General features: G+C 38.4%; 2 protein-coding genes across 3 annotated transcripts in view; one reads left to right on the forward strand and one right to left on the reverse strand.

The window, feature by feature from the left end:
• The window catches only part of CCDC146 (coiled-coil domain containing 146), a 180,839-nt gene extending 175,877 nt beyond the window's left edge, over window positions 1-4,962 (reverse strand). The window contains exon 1 of the mRNA XM_003268186.3: window positions 4,845-4,962. The gene's annotated coding sequence lies outside the window, so the exon portion shown is untranslated. The remainder of the gene's footprint in view (window positions 1-4,844) is intronic.
• Window positions 4,963-5,216: 254 nt separating this feature from the next.
• The window catches only part of FAM185A (family with sequence similarity 185 member A), a 57,736-nt gene continuing 47,153 nt past the window's right edge, over window positions 5,217-15,799 (forward strand). For both annotated transcript variants that reach the window (XM_003268183.4, XM_030826697.1), the window contains exons 1-4: window positions 5,217-5,909; window positions 7,934-8,043; window positions 11,892-11,984; window positions 15,286-15,424. In XM_003268183.4, the coding sequence (XP_003268231.1) occupies window positions 5,459-5,909; window positions 7,934-8,043; window positions 11,892-11,984; window positions 15,286-15,424 (793 nt within the window). In that variant the 5' untranslated portion in view covers window positions 5,217-5,458. The remainder of the gene's footprint in view (window positions 5,910-7,933; window positions 8,044-11,891; window positions 11,985-15,285; window positions 15,425-15,799) is intronic.

Genomic DNA, 15,799 nt, shown 5'->3' on the forward strand with positions numbered 1-15,799 from the left:
TTTTACCCTAATATCAAAATCAGAAAAATACATGAAAGAAGACTTTGGACCAATATCCTTCACGAAAATAAAATGTAAAAATCCTCACAAATTTAGCAAGTTGAATCTAGCAATTTATAGAAAAGATAATGATGGCAGTGGCTGGTGCCATCATGCTGGCTGCAGCAGGGAGGCAAGGCTGGGACTGCAGACCCAGGCCTCCCACTCCATGGGGCAGTCAGGAGCCCCACCCTCCTGGATGGTGGTACAGCTGCCCAAACTGCGCTCTTGAAGTGGGGCTGGGAACAGGCAGGATCTGCCCTCTCGGGTGTAGCTGCAGCCGCCTGACCAGCAGCTGCAGACCTGGGCCTCCCACTACATGGGGCAGGCAGGAGCTGGGGAGCCCCGCCCCTGCTGAGTTGGCCTGCGGGAGCTCCCTGGGTGCAGCTGCCACTGCCCTCTCACCCACGGGACCCAGGCATCTCTGTAGCCTGTACCCTCTGGGGCCCGGGAAGGCCCCCCGATCCCTGCAGGCTTGGGGTGTCTGCTCCCGCTGCCTGATCTCTCTCCTCTCCTGGAGCTGGCTCAGATCTTGGAGTGGGGTTGGGATTGAGCCCTGGGGCCATGAATGGCAGTGGGAGGCAGACAGATTCTTGGGTGGAAGGGGGCAGGTCCCAGTAAGGCCCTACCTTCAGTCCAGGGAGGGCCTGAAGGCTGGGGGCCAACTGCCAGTCCTGCATACCAGTTTGGGGACTCATGGGGCCTCTTCCAGTGGCCCATGGCTGCCCATGGACCAATCAGCATGCACTTCCTCCCCTCTGAGGTCCATAAAAGCCCTGGGCTCAGCCAGAGCAGGGCAGAGAATGGCCAAAGGACGAAGAGGGTAGACAGACTACACAAGGACCAGCTGCAGAAAGGAGCTACCGTCTCTGCCGAGAGCTTCAGAGACAACCTGCCAGCAGACAGGAGGCACCCTCTCTAGGGCCTCCTCTCCACTGAGAGCTGCAGACATCAGGACAACCAGTAGTAAAGAGGAGCTACCCTCTCCAGGGCCTCCTCTCTAATGAGAACTGAACACTGGACAGATGATCTTCCTACAGAGAGGAGCTACCCACTGTGGGTCTCCTCTGAGCTCTTGTAACATTTAATAAAGCTCATCTTCGTCTTGTTCACCCTTCACTTGTCTGCATACCTCATTCTTCCTGGATGCAGGACAAGAATTCGGGCAAAGGTGCTGTGGTCACAGAGGTTTCTGGCCAGGAAATTGACAACCCAAAGCTCCCTGACAATAACATGATCAAATGTAGCTTATTGAGGGAATGAAACACTTGAAAAACAATCACTGTAATACACCATATCAATAAATTAGAAGAAAAACCATATGATCATCTTCATAGATACAGAAAAAGCATTTGACAAAATGCAACATTCACTCATGATAAAAAGTCTAAGCAAATTAGAAATTAAACTTCCTTAACTTGCTAAAGGGCATCTTTAAAAATCTACAGCTAACTTCCTAATTGTTGTTGAAATACCCAATGTTTTCCCTCATAAATAGAAAATAAATCAAGGATTTCTGCTTTTGCCACTCCAACTCAATATTGTAGTGGCAGTCTTAGCCAGTGCAGTAACACTAGGAAAGAAAAGCCATACAGGTTAAAAAGGAAGAAATAAAACTGTCTATTTGCAGTTTCACATAGAGATTTCAAATAGAATGAGTACCTATATCTATTCATTAAATACTTCTCAATGTTGATAGTTATTAGTTAAGATTGTTGAGTTTATTAATATTTCATAAGAATAATAGAAGTCATAAGATATATCTCTTTTTACATAGTTTATAATTCAGAAAGTTAACAAATTCCTATGGCTTTTCTCTTAAGCTAAATTGCTGAATTCTTTGTTTTGGTTACCTTTTCTTCTGAAAACTCTCTCATGACCTCTGCTGTCAATTTATTGAACATAAATCATTAAATAAAATATTCATTGACATTTATATCTAGACGGTAAGAAATCCTCTGCCCATCTGATTATTTGAGTCAATTTTAGAAAACAATATATGCTAAGAAATGCTTTAAAATTGTTTTCTTATAAATGTAATACATTTTCACTATTGATAACACACAAAAAATTGCAGTAACCACTCATCATATCACTGCTTAAAGATAACCACTGTTATCAAGTGGTATATATCCCTCTGGAATTGTTTCTGTAAAGTATAATTTTATGTTAAATTTATTATTATTATTACACAATTGGGATCATACTATACGTGCAATTTTGTATATATTCTTTTCACTTTATATATGGAATATTTCCCATATCAAGATACAATGTTTAAATTGTTGCATAATATATCAGCTATATACTAATTTATGTAATACTCTCTTATTTGGGAGCATTTAACATTTTTTTTTTTTTTTTTTTGAGACTGAGTTTCACTCTTGCCGCCCAGGCTGGAGTGCAGTGGTGTGATCTCGGCTCACTGCAACCTCTACCTCCTGTGTTCAAGTGATTCTCCTGTCTCAGCCTCCTGAGTAGCTGGGATTACAGGCGTCCATCACCACGCCAAGCTAATTTTTTTAATTTTTAGTAGAGACGGAGTTTCACCATGTTGGCCAGGCTTCTCCTGAACTCCTGACCTCAGGTGATCCACCCATCTCAGCCTCCCAAAGTGCTGAAATTACAGGCATGAGCCACTGCACCTGGCCAGGGAGCATTTAAATTGATGCAATTATTTTCTCTTACAAGTAACCCTATAAAACGTAATTCCTTGAGCATCCCTAATTTTATGCTTACATCCCCAAAAGCACAATTTCTGAGTCATGGAAAAAGCTTTTCATTCTTATTGCTGAATTGAACTCTAAAAATTTTGTACTAACTTAACACTCCTACCAGAAGTATATGTTCATGACCACGGAAATGGCTTTTTAAAACTAAGATGTGAAAATATCTTAGAAACAAACTCTAAATAAGGAGAAAAAAGTTGTATATAATTTTCTACTTATGAGGTGAATAATTTCATTTTTTCTTCAAAGGTGTCAGGAAAGTAGAAGGACGTTTTGGTAGAGTGATAAAAGGGCCAGACCTTCTAATTGCTTAATCTTAATGTTTCTGAATCTGTTTCCTCATCTATAGTGTGAGGAGAATAATTTCCCTCCTAATTAGTGAGGATACAGTGAGATGACGCATGTGAACATGGTTTGACAACTATAATGTCATATGGATGGAAGATACAACTTTTATTAATCACTGTTGATATGTGGACAGATTTGATACTCATTATGCTGTTTTTAAGTGTCTATAACTTTAAATATTTTATACCAATCTTAATATTAATAATTTTCTCCATTTTCAACCTTGTATGATCAGAAAAGTAAATTTTCAGTCAATTCTATTTGGTTTTTATTTGAAAAAGTAAAATAATGATTATGCAACATAGAAAATTATAGTTCAGTTGCCAATTCCATTAACTTAGTTTGTCTCAGAAAAGGAAAAATTACCATAGACACAGAGTTAACTATTAAGAATTAATATTTAATCTAAAAATGTCTAGTGCTTCTGCAGAAAATTTGAGTACATTCTCAACTTCCTTAAACCAGTGCCTTTTTCAAATGTCTTTTCAAAGTTACACCTGTCAATTTTCATAAAAAATAGTTTGAAGATTATTCTGAATAATTGTAACCAATGAAACACAAAGACAAGAAAAGAACTATTGCAGTGGGCCCTTGCTGAACCTGAGCTAGCACCTATAATGAGTGAGTCTTCACCGAAAGAAGAATAAGGAGGGAGGAAGGCCTAGAAGGACAGAAAAGAGGCAATGATAACTTAAGAAAACACTGAATTTTTTAAAAGGTAGTGGCTAGCAGAGAACCTGAGACTTGTACCCATGAGAACTTTAGCCCAGTTTATCTATCACGATAGCCCCAGGAATTCTGGTCATTGTACTTGGGTAAGGGCTTCAATTTTTTAAGGCACTTGCATTTTATGAAATGTTAGTGTTTGCAGGTGTCTTGGCTAAATAATCTAGGGAATACATTTTAGGAGGAAGTAGGGGCACAGAGGGGGAGAGAGAAACCAGGCAAGAAAGAAGAAAATAAATTTCTGTTCCTATTATTTTACTGCCCATGGAATTATAAAAGGTAAACACACACACACACACACACACACACACACACACACACACACACACCCCTTATAGGGTCATTTAGAACCATTTTTCTTCATTTTAAAACTAAAGAAACAGGTCTAGGTGACACAGATGAAGCAGTGGCAGAGCCAGGAAAATAATCTGACGCTTGTCCCTGCTCTTTCCACCGCACCATGGTGACTCTCTTTTTTGTGTCTTTTTTTTTTTTCATTCTAAAACTGAGGATCATTTTTAGTCAAAGAGATCAATGCTGTTCTCAAAACAAGTTCTGATCTCTCATAATTTTCTTGGTAACTCAGAATCAATGTTAAGTACGTTGAAATAAAAATACATTACTTTACACGGTAATTTTGTAGACTGTGCACCACGTTCCCATCCATTTTCTTACCTGATCCTTACAAAAACCCTTTGAGGCAAGGCAAGGAAGGTATTATTATCTACATTTTTAAAGTGAGCAAATTAAAACCCAAAGTAAGGTCACTTAGGGTCAGGACGGAGCAAGTACTCTATTCCCATATTTGGAATATACGAGGGAATACACTTTCAAAGAGGCAATTCTCTCAAAATCACCAATCTTGCTCTTTACTCTCTTGCCAAGGCATTCTCCATGCCCTGGAGATGCCCGCACCAGGTTAGTGAAGCTTGGGTCTTGACATCCACAGAGGTTACTCCTAATTTGCACCTAGTTGTCATCTTAAAAAGCGCAGTTTCTTACCCCTTCCCTTGGTCCTGATCCTTATTTAGGCTTCTATTTTTCTCTTTGGGATTTGGCCTCCTGGGTCTCACTCCAAAGCTCCACCCCTTCCAAACAAGAAGTCGCGTCCTTGGTATCCAAGGTGACCACGCAGCTTTACCTACGTTGCCCCTTCCGTGCTTCCCATTGGCCAGTGGACTCCCATGTACCGCCCCTCCATTAGCCAATGGTGTTGAGACAAAGGGCGCCCGCCTTTCCAGTGATTCTAACACCTGCCCTCTTACCCGTTCTCCCCTGCGCATTGCCTCCTGGGATATGTGGTTTCTAAGAGGCGGAACTCTGCGACTTTCCACCCATTTAGAACTACCTATCCCGTCGGCCTTAGCGAAAGGGGCGGACGTAGGCAAGGGGTCCGGGTCAGAGTTTAGAGCTTTCAAATCCCAGCTTGCCCCTGGGGATTGCGCGGCTGATGTTTAAATCGCCTAGCCAAGCCAACCGGCTCGCTCTTGCTTCCGCAAACCCTGACACACGTCTCCTATTTGACTTGAGGCGGCACAGTGGCCAAGTCGATTGGCCGTGGCAAGTGACCCTCCCTGTGGCTGAAGTGTTCTGAGGACTGGCGAGAGAGGCGCACCATGCTTGCCCCCTGTTCAGGTTGGGAGCTTGGCTGCTTCCGTCTCTGTCTCCGTCAGGTCCGACTGTGGGCTGGCGCTGGGCGCTGGGCTTGCTGGGCTTGCCAAGCCAGGCCGTATAGCTCAGGTGGGGGCGAGCGCTGGCCCGGATCGGAGACTGAGGTCCCTCCGCCTGGCCCGGCGCGCCGGACTCTGAAGGAGTGGACACTGCAGGTGAGCCCGTTCGGTCGGCTGCGGGCGCGGCTCCCGTGCCACCTGGCCGTGAAGCCCCTGGACCCCCTCACCTACCCGGATGGCGACCGCGTGCTGGTCGCGGTGTGCGGCGTGGAGGGCGGCGCGCGGGGCCTGGACAGCCTGCAGGTGAAGTACGACGAGGATCTGGAGGAGATGGCCATTGTGTCTGATACTATCCACCCCCAGGCGTCCGTGGAGGTGAACGCGCCCCTGAAGTTTGGCAAGTGAAGTGAAGTGAAAACGGGTTTGGGTCCCAGGGAACGTACAGTGAACTTACTAAATTTGGTCGACGTGCACTTTTAATTGGTCCTGGCTTTCTAAACCTAATTTACAGTTGGCCCCTTCGGAAATGCACCTTTTCCTCTGTTCTATTCTTGAGTATCCGAGTAGTATTTAAAAATTAGGCTCCCAATTATAAAAAGTTTATACATCGAATGGAAACATGATTTGGTATAACCCAGGTCAAATTCTATTTCTGGAGCCGCGTGTGTTCTCCTTTATCCCGTTGTCATTAGCAAACTGGCTTATTTTTCAAGGTTGAAGTTTCTTGACAATCCATTCAATGGTATGGCAGTCCATCTACACGTCCCCTTGCTCACAGCCTGGGGGTCTGTCCCAAAACAGCCCTGTCAATAGGATGTTCCGTGTATCACCTGGTTTGAGTATTTGGTTTTAGACGGGCGCCCAGCTTCTTACTGTCATGTTTCCATTCTTTTTGGCCTAAGTTTTCCATGAGTAGCAAGCTTTGAAGAAAAACACATGGTAAGCCTGCCTAGGAAGCTTCAATAATAATGCCTGCAAGATACCTTTCTTAGGTTTTCCTAAATGGCAAGCCACTGTGTACACACATTTTTCTAGGAAGGGCTCCCCAGACTGTCATTCTTCCTGGGACTGAAGGAAGATATTGATGATGATGATAATAGTAATAATAATAGCATTTAGCATTTTTAAGATCATCTTCTATAATGCTTACAGTTGCCCAAATAGTATATGCCGTAGTCCTCCCTTATCCACCGTTTGGCTTTCTCAGTTTGTTACCTGCCTCAACTGTTGTAGGAAAATATTAAGATTTTTGACAGATCACAGTAATATAACTTTTATTACAGTATATTCTTATAATTGCTCTATTATTATTGTTGTTCATCTCTTTCTATGCCTATTTATAAATTAAACTTGATCATTGATATGTATATAGGAAAAAACAGAATATATAGGATTTGGTACTATTTGTGGTTTCAGGAATCGAGTGCAGGGGGCAAGTCTTGCCTACTTTAAGAGAAATCATCAATATTTATGTTAATTCCAAATTAAATATCAGTGTTTTTAATTTTTAAAATTTGTATACAGAGATGCCTGCGGTTACATCTTAAATAGACAGCCAAGGATGGCATTCGTGATTCCTTATTTTCCAAACTTTCTTCATATACCACTGCCATTTGTCCACAATCTTGTGGGGTTTGTTTGTTGTGTTTTTTTTGAGACTGCATCTCACTCACTCTGCCATGCAGGCTGGAGTACAGGGGCACAATCATGGCCCACTGCAGTCTTGACTTCACGGTTTTAAGCGATCTTCTCGCCTCCGCCTCCTGAGTAACTGGGACTACAGGTGCATGCTACCATGCCCGGCTAATGTTTTTATTTTTTTGTAGAAATGGAGTTTTGCCACGTTGTCCAGGCTGATCTTGAACTCCCGGGCTTCAAGCAATCCTCTTTCCTCGGCCTCCCAAAGTGCTGGTATTACAGGCATGAGCCACTGCTCATGGCCTAATATTGTAGTTTTAATAGTATATATTAGGTTTTTCAAAGTTGTTCCCATTTTTTAAAAATTACTTCAAATACCTTGTGATATAGTTGCATGGTAATATTTTCATTTTTTAGGTATGAAAGGTTAGACAGGATTTGAAAACCTAAGTCATGATCATATATACTGGGGAAGAGGCTTCTACAGTCTTTCACAGGAGTACTTACCAGAATTGTAGTCTCCTTTACTTCCCATCTATGTTAGTTCTCTTTAGATGATTTAGGCCAGTAGAAATAACTGCTCTGTTTCTAAAAACTGGCAGAAAGGCTATTGTATTTGGTCCCGTTGCCATGGTAGAAGACCCCTTACCTTTACAGTATGCACTTTCCAGGATTCAGCAATATTGTGGACATAACTCAGGAGTTGGGTTTCTGGGTGTACTAAAATGCTTTGGAGCTTATAAACTGCAGTACTAACTTGCTTTCTTCTTTTTTTACTTCTAGGTTTAGATATCAAGTCATCAGGGTCTGGCTGTGTAAAAGTTCAAAGTATTGAGTGTGATAATTGCAAAATTGAAACAGAGCATGGGACTAGCATCTTGCAGTCTGTTAAGGTATACCATTTTTCTAATTTTATTTCACTATTATTTTTTTAAAACCCTTAAGCTATGAATTGTACTATCAAACTCAAGAGATTCTTCTGTTTTTCAGAACATTGTCTTTATTCATCTCTCAGAAAGTCCTTGGCAAACATTTTGCCTTGAAATCAGTTCTAGTAAAGTACAGAGGTTATAGCAGTTTTGAGGTTTTGCCTCAAATTTCTTTTTGATTTAATTTCAAAATGTACAGTGAAACTAATAGTATTTTCCTAGTATTCTGAAATCTTACTAAAGAAATTTTAGTTTCCACGAATGATTTTCTTCCATTTTATTAAAGAGCAAGGAAGAATCTTTATGCACTATAAATGTGCTTAAATATTAGATTGCTTTAATCACATTTTTAATGTACCAGGTAGCTCATTACTTAAGGATTAAGTAGTTATTTGTGCAGAGTAACATATGATTCATCTTGTTTTGTAATTAACTTTTTTTTTTGAGACAGAGTCTTACTCTGTCACCAGGCTGGAGTGCAGTGGTGCAATCTCGGCTCACTGAAACCTCTGACTCCCTGGTACAAGCAATTCTCCTGCCTCAGCCTCCCGAGTAGCTGGGATTACAGGCATGCGCCACCACACTCAGTTAATTTTTGTATATTTAGTAGAGACGGGGTTTCACCATGTTAGCCAGGATGGTCTTGATCTCCTGACCTCGTGATCTGCCCACCTTGGCCTCCCAAAGTGCTGGGATTACAGGCATGAGCCACTGAGCCCCGCTGTAATTAATTTAAAAAAAAAATTTTTTTTTGTAGAGACAGGGTCTTACTGTATTGCCCAGGCTGGTCTTGAACTAATGGGCTCAAGTGATCCTCCTGCCTTGGGCTTATGAAGTGCTGGGGTTACAGGCGTGAGTCACCATGCTTGACCTATATTTAATTTTTTAAAGATTAGACTGATGTCAGCTGTAAATAGTTTGAAATACCTCTCTGATAGGTGCTAGCTTATCGTTACTCTTAGTGCTTCTTGCATTTGCATAGTCAAAACTTGATACTTTTGTGAACTTTGAAAGCATGCAATTTTGTTGAAGTCAGTCATCTTTGCTTCATAATTGCAAAATATTTTCATTTTTAGATTTCTAAACACTAGTTAGAATTAATAATTTGATGCATTTTTAATTTTTACATGTTTTTTCTTTCATCCACCTTTATTTGTGTATCTGCCATCAGCATGTGTCCACATACGAATCATTTCAAATAAATTTTTGGCACAAATATCATAAAAGATTAACATTACCATCACAAGTCCTTTTAGCAAAATGAGTTGGTTCAGATTCTTGTTGTAAAAGATTGTACAATAAGGTCTTCATGTTGAATGACTAACTAGGTGAGGATATCATAATTCTTTTTTGTCCTTAGAAATATTTTGTTCAGTCATTGATACTTAAGTTTCAGAAAACCAATCTAGACTTGCCCTCTGAAGACTCAAGAGTTTGAGATTTCCAATTTCACAATCAAAATTAGAATCTAGTATACCACTGTCTCTGCATTTACGTATTGATTAATCTGATAGTTCTGAAAGATCTTTCTCTGTTGATTTTCTTCTTTTATGCCATTGTAGGCATAAAATTAAAAATGGTTTCTTAGCCTTGGCAATATAAACCTTTTCAGTCAGGTAATTATCCACTTTGGTGGATAACAAGAAAGCTCAGCTGGTAGTGATTGCACACGACATGGATCCCATCGAGCTGACTGTTTTCCTGCCTGTCCTGTGCCATAAAATGGGGACCACTTGCTGCATTATCAAGGGGAAGGCAAGACTGGGACGTCTAGTTCACAGGAAGACCTACACCACTGTCGACTTCACACAGGTTAACTCGGAAGACAAAGGAGCTTTGGCTAAGCTGGTGGAAGCTATTGGGACCAATTACAAAGACAGATACGATGAGACCCACCGTCACTGGGGCGGCAGTGTCCTGGGTCCCAAGTCTGTGGCTCACATTGCCAAGCTCAAAAAGGCAAAGGCTAAAAGAACTTGCCACTAAACTGAGTTAAATGTACACTGTTGAGTTTTCTGTACATAAAAATAATTAAAAAATAAAAAATAAAAAGTGTTTTCGGGAGAGTCTTTTCAAAGGTTTATCACATATTTGATGAGTATATTAAATATAATTTGACTTCAGACTCATGTCTCTGGGCATAACGTAGTTAACCATGCTATAATACAGATTTTTTTTTTTTAAGAGACAGGGTCTTGATGTGTTGCCCAGGCCAGAGTGCAGTAGCACCATCCTAGCTCACTGAATCCTCAAACATCTGGGCTCAAGTGATCCATATCTCTTTATGTATCAAAACTAAAGACATATATAATGATTAAGGGAAAATAAACTACTCTAAAAAAAATCAGACTAGGCCAGGTGCAGTGGCTCATGCCTGTAATCCCAGCACTGTGGGAGGCCGAGGTGGGTGGATCATGAGGTCAGGAGATCGAGACCATCCTGGCCAACACGGTGAAATCCCATCTCTACTAAAAATACAAAAAATTAGCCAGGTGTGATGGCATATGCCTGTAGTTCCAGCTACGTGGGAGGCTGAGGCAGGAGAATCGCTTGAACCCAGCAGGCAGAGCTTGCAGTGAGCCGAGATCTTGCCACTGCACTCCAGCCTGGGCAACAGAGTGAGACTCTCTCAAAACAAAAACAAAAACAAAAAAACAACAGACCAAACATCTAATGACTCATATATGAGTTTATTTCTTACTTGTGTCCAGGTGTATGGGTGGGTCTTTTTCATTCAGTGATTCTAGGTTCCTTCCGTCTTCCAGCTCTGCCATCTTTTAGAGCCTCGTTTTACTCTGGACCCACTTGGTGGAATGAGAAAAGCACAGAGAAGGCACACTTTTTCTAAAAGCACCAATCTGGAAATGGCATATAGCATTTCCACTTAACGTTATGTTGGTAAGAACTTAACAACACCTAAGAGGTAAAGGAAGCTGGAAAATGTGGTCTTGCCGTGGGCCAAGCTATACTGCTTTTACTTTGGAAAAAAATGGATTTTGATGAGCCAATAGTAGTGTTTGCCATAGTTCCCAAGTCCACAATCAAGTCACTCACACACACACACATACACATACTTTTGTTTTCTGTCTTGTAGAATAGGCTAACTGGCTTGCGACTGCTGTCTTGTGCTCGGAGGCATTTTTACTTAGTTTCTGGGATGTGTTGGGCTGTTACCCCAATGTGTATTCTGTCCTTCAGACCACTACAGCCTTAAGCATGTGGGCTTTGGAATCATACAGAGCTTGATTCTAATTGTTACTTTAGATTTTGGGTTTTTTTCTGTGTCACCCTGATAAAGTGATTTACCTTTCTGAATCTTGGTATTCTTCCTCTGTAAAATGGGAAAAATGTAATACTTATCTCTCTGGTTTGTCGTGAGGATTAAATGATAGTTCATGTGAAGTAGCTAACATGGTATCTGGTGCAGAGAAAATGCCAAGTGATAACTATTATTGTTATTAATGATGAATAGTAACAATGATTATTATTGTCATCTTCATCATTGTGGATATTTAGTTAGCTGGTCAAACAGTGATTTTTGATTCCCAAGTCCTTCTTCAGTGAACTACCAGAATACCCAAGTATCTCTTGTTTTTCCCTTTGAGTCCAGGTGGCTTATTTAATCCCTTTAACAGCAGTTGACATTTTTTTCCAGTTGATGTCATTATTCGAAGCAGTGAGTTTCTGTTTCATTCCTCACTGTTCTTTTGTTGCTTTGTCAGTATTACTACAGAAATATTGAAAATGTTTCACTAGTATAAGTCAAACTTACTCTCTTTTTCACTATATGTATTTTTTAATTTGTCTTTCAGAGTCAAAAATTGCATGTTCAAACAAAAGGAGGCAAAGTGATCTGTCTGGGAACAGTTTATGGAAATATAGATATTCATGCATCAGATAAAAGTGTAAGATTGAAACTTTCTTTTTTTTTAGTAATTGCAACTTTGCTTCCATTTGGCTCAGCAAGTGGGTAGGTTCTACAAAGTTCGTAGCATAACATTCCCTTTTTAATGCATTTTAGTTCATAAGTAAATTCAAATTTGAAATTGAAGTGATTAAATAATATGCAACTTAAGTTTTAGTTTGTGGTTTAATACTTTTGACAGTTACTTAGTTCCTAGTCTGGAATCAATAAAAACTTGAATGCTTACTATTTAACTCTAGTTCTGAAAAGATTTTTATTTTTATGATCATAGATTAAAATAGATCATTAAGTAATATCACCAGTAACTGGATTGGATTTTTCTTGTGTTAGGTTTATTTGAGTATTTTCTAAGACCTTTTTACTTCGCCCTTAGGCAAATTGAAGGATGTTTCAAAACTCAACTTTCTTCAGTATTTTCCACAAGGTGGCACCATTAGATAGCTTTACTGCTCTCTCAGAGCTTTTTTTTTTTTTTTTAGTAGCTATTGGGATTTTAGTTGCTACAGGAAGATAGTTTGTATTTTTTAATCAACTCCTTATGTAGCCTTTGGTTATTTAGCATAGTATTAAGAGTAAAGGTATAATTTTGGAATTATAAATTGTCATGTAAAAAATGTGATTCATAATGTATCTTTGAGAAAAAGTTTCCTTTCATTTTACACTTATACAATTTGCAAGAGCCTTTTTGTTTCTTATAAATTTGCTAAATTCCATAGTCAGCTTTATTTTCAGATAATTGGTGGGGAGGAGTTGCAGGCATATTTTGTATGTGATTATTGTTGGCATAATTAAACAAGATAGATTATAACAGTAATTGTTTCTGTTGTTTTATCTTCCATCACCTTCCTACAATTTGCTAATTCCATAGTCAGCTTTATTTTCAGATAATTGGCGAGGAGGAGTTGTGAGCATATTTTATATGTAGATTATTGTTGGCATAATTAAACAAGGTAGATTATAACAGTAATTGTTTCTGTTGTCTTATCTTCCATCACCTTTCTCTTAGACCTCGTGGGAGGTTGTTTAAACCTAAACATTTAAAAATACTCTATAAATTAAACTAGGAAAGCATTGAAAGACACTGTGTGGCCTTATAATGCAGCTTTTTTGAGATGGCATTTAGTTTTACTTTTTAGATTGCTGTGGTCTTGGAGGTGCAGAGGGAAATTAGATAAATTTACAGCCCCTTCAAACTCAGTAAATGATGGCTAATGTTATTGAAATAAGTTACTAGAATATTGTAACATTTACAATCAAATATAAGTATCAAAGAATTTAATATCTTAATCATTTGCTACTTTGAATATCTTGGCCACTGTTTCCTCTCATTTATTTGTTCCAACGTTTATGGTTTATTGAATATTCATGTATTTTACTTGCTATTATACAATTTTATTTCTTGATTGAGTTTTGTTAGGTACTAAAGAATCAGTCTAGGTTTTTTTTTCTATTTTTATTACGTATAGTATTGATTTTTAATGTATTTTTCTAAGTTTGTAGTTTTTATAAAACATAAAATACTTGTGAAATCTATTAACTTTTAATACACAACTTTCATAGAAATGTGATTTGGATATTTGAGAGACAAATATAGGGAATTAGTTAAGAGCACAGGGTATATTGAGAGCCAAACTACCTGTGTTTGAATTCTGGCTCCACCATTCACTAAGCTATATAAATGGACAAATTACTTAACCTCTGTGTGTCTCAGTTTTTTGGAAAATTGGATAATAGAACTAACTCAAAAAATCCTCTATTAAGAGGATTAAATGAGTTAATACAAGTAAAATACTTAAAACAACATCTGGCACATAGCTGAGTCTACTGTAATGCTTACCACGATGATGATGATAAAGGTAAAGGAATCACAGGAAAGATAACTGGACTGGTTCTAGACCTACCAGTTAGCTTCCCAGAGACTCAGTTTCATTATTCCACAAACAGGATGGTGATATTTGCTTTGTCCACTTAACAAGATTGTGAGAATCAAATGAGCACTATAAATAATAGCATCATTATTCTGCATGGCTGTTTTTAAATTGTGTTAATTTCAGTATCTAAGTTTAGTTTTATAACTTAACAGAGAACACAGAAACCCATTTCGTCTAACTATTTGGTGAATCGATGACATAGTTGTCAGTTTTCCTCTCAGTCTGGGCTACAAAGCCACAGTACTTCCTTAACACTTGGTTTTCATTATTTGTAAGAACTATATATAATATATGTATTTATATATATTCATAATAACTAAGTGAAAAATTTTTCTTTTCATGTAGAAAAGAAAATTTGTAGCAATACCTCTGTCGGGAAGGTATTGATTTTTAAATCTACTTTTTGTTCTGTCATTAAATAGGTAAATTTAAATTCCTTCCATTTAGTTTGGTGGAAAGCTACTGCCTTATTAGATGTCAAGTGGAAAAGTTCTAGAAATAATAGTATATTCACTACATTAATGTACTAACAGAAAAATCATGATAAATCAATAGAATCAGAGAAAGTATGTGCTAAAATTCAAAACCTATTCATGATTTAAATAGCAAAAGCAATAAAACAAAGTTAAAATAGAAGGGAATGTCCTTAATCTGTTAAAAATTATTTTAAAAATATCTATAGCAAACATCATGCTTAATGGTGAAATGTTGTAAACTTTTCTTTTGAGAACAGGAATAAGACAAGGATGCCTGCTGTCCTATTGCTTCTGCTAGCTGCTATTCACTGTTGAATTGGGGGCCTGAGACAGATGGTTAAGGCAAGAAAAAGAAAGAAAAAGCAGGAAAAAAAGTATTAATATAAGGATTAGAAGGGAGGAAATGAAGCCATCACTTGTAGACAGTATAATAACACATAGATAATTTTTAAAAGTACAGATAAATTATTAGGATTAGTGAGTTTAGTGAAGTTGTTGGATTAAGATCAAATACAAAGTCAATTAGGATAAAATGAAATTTTAAAAGATACCTTGTATAATAGCACTTAAAAATATCTAAAAAGAATAACTCTAATAAAAGATTAATAATTGTATGTAGGATATATAAAACATTATTAAGAGAAATTAAAGGAGACCTAAGTCGGTGGGGGAATATATTGGATCTATTCCATATTCTACAGAGAATGCACTATTGCTCAGAAATCGTAATTAGAGGTAGGGAATCAGAGTCAATAAAGTGATTGTATATTAGGTAGTAACATTTTATGTAGTTACCCACTAATTCCACAGGTAGCATTTTGGCTTTTTACCAGTCTTTGTTTTATAACGAACTGATTAGTCTTTCTCTTCCTAGGCTGTGACCATAGATAAACTGCAGGGAAGTTCTGTTACTGTATCTACGGAAGATGGTTTGCTGAAAGCCAAGTATCTTTACACAGAATCATCATTTCTGTCTTCTGCTGCTGGGGATATTACATTAGGAAGTGTTCATGGTACGCTGACAAAGGCATAATACATCTCAGACTTTCCACATAGCATAAATTTTAAGAGATGACTCTGTAGTTGAAAAAGGATCAGGAAACTGGCCTTTTAAATAATGAAATGCAAACTAACCATCTTTTTTTTAAAAAAAATAAATAAATAAAATGACTCATAAAGCTAATTTAATTTTATTTGGGCAAGAGATTAAAGATTATGCTGTTTTATATGGAACTAATAGTAATTCTAATTTTTAATGCATTTCTTTTTTCTTTTTTTTTGAGACAGTCTTGCTCTGTTGCCTAAGCTGGAGTGCAGTGGCGTGATAACTGGCTCACTGCAACCTCCACCTTTCACGTTCAGGTGATTCTCCCACCCCAACCTCCCGA

This window comes from Nomascus leucogenys, chromosome 13 (assembly GCF_006542625.1).
Source record: "Nomascus leucogenys isolate Asia chromosome 13, Asia_NLE_v1, whole genome shotgun sequence".
Taxonomy (NCBI): domain Eukaryota; kingdom Metazoa; phylum Chordata; class Mammalia; order Primates; family Hylobatidae; genus Nomascus; species Nomascus leucogenys.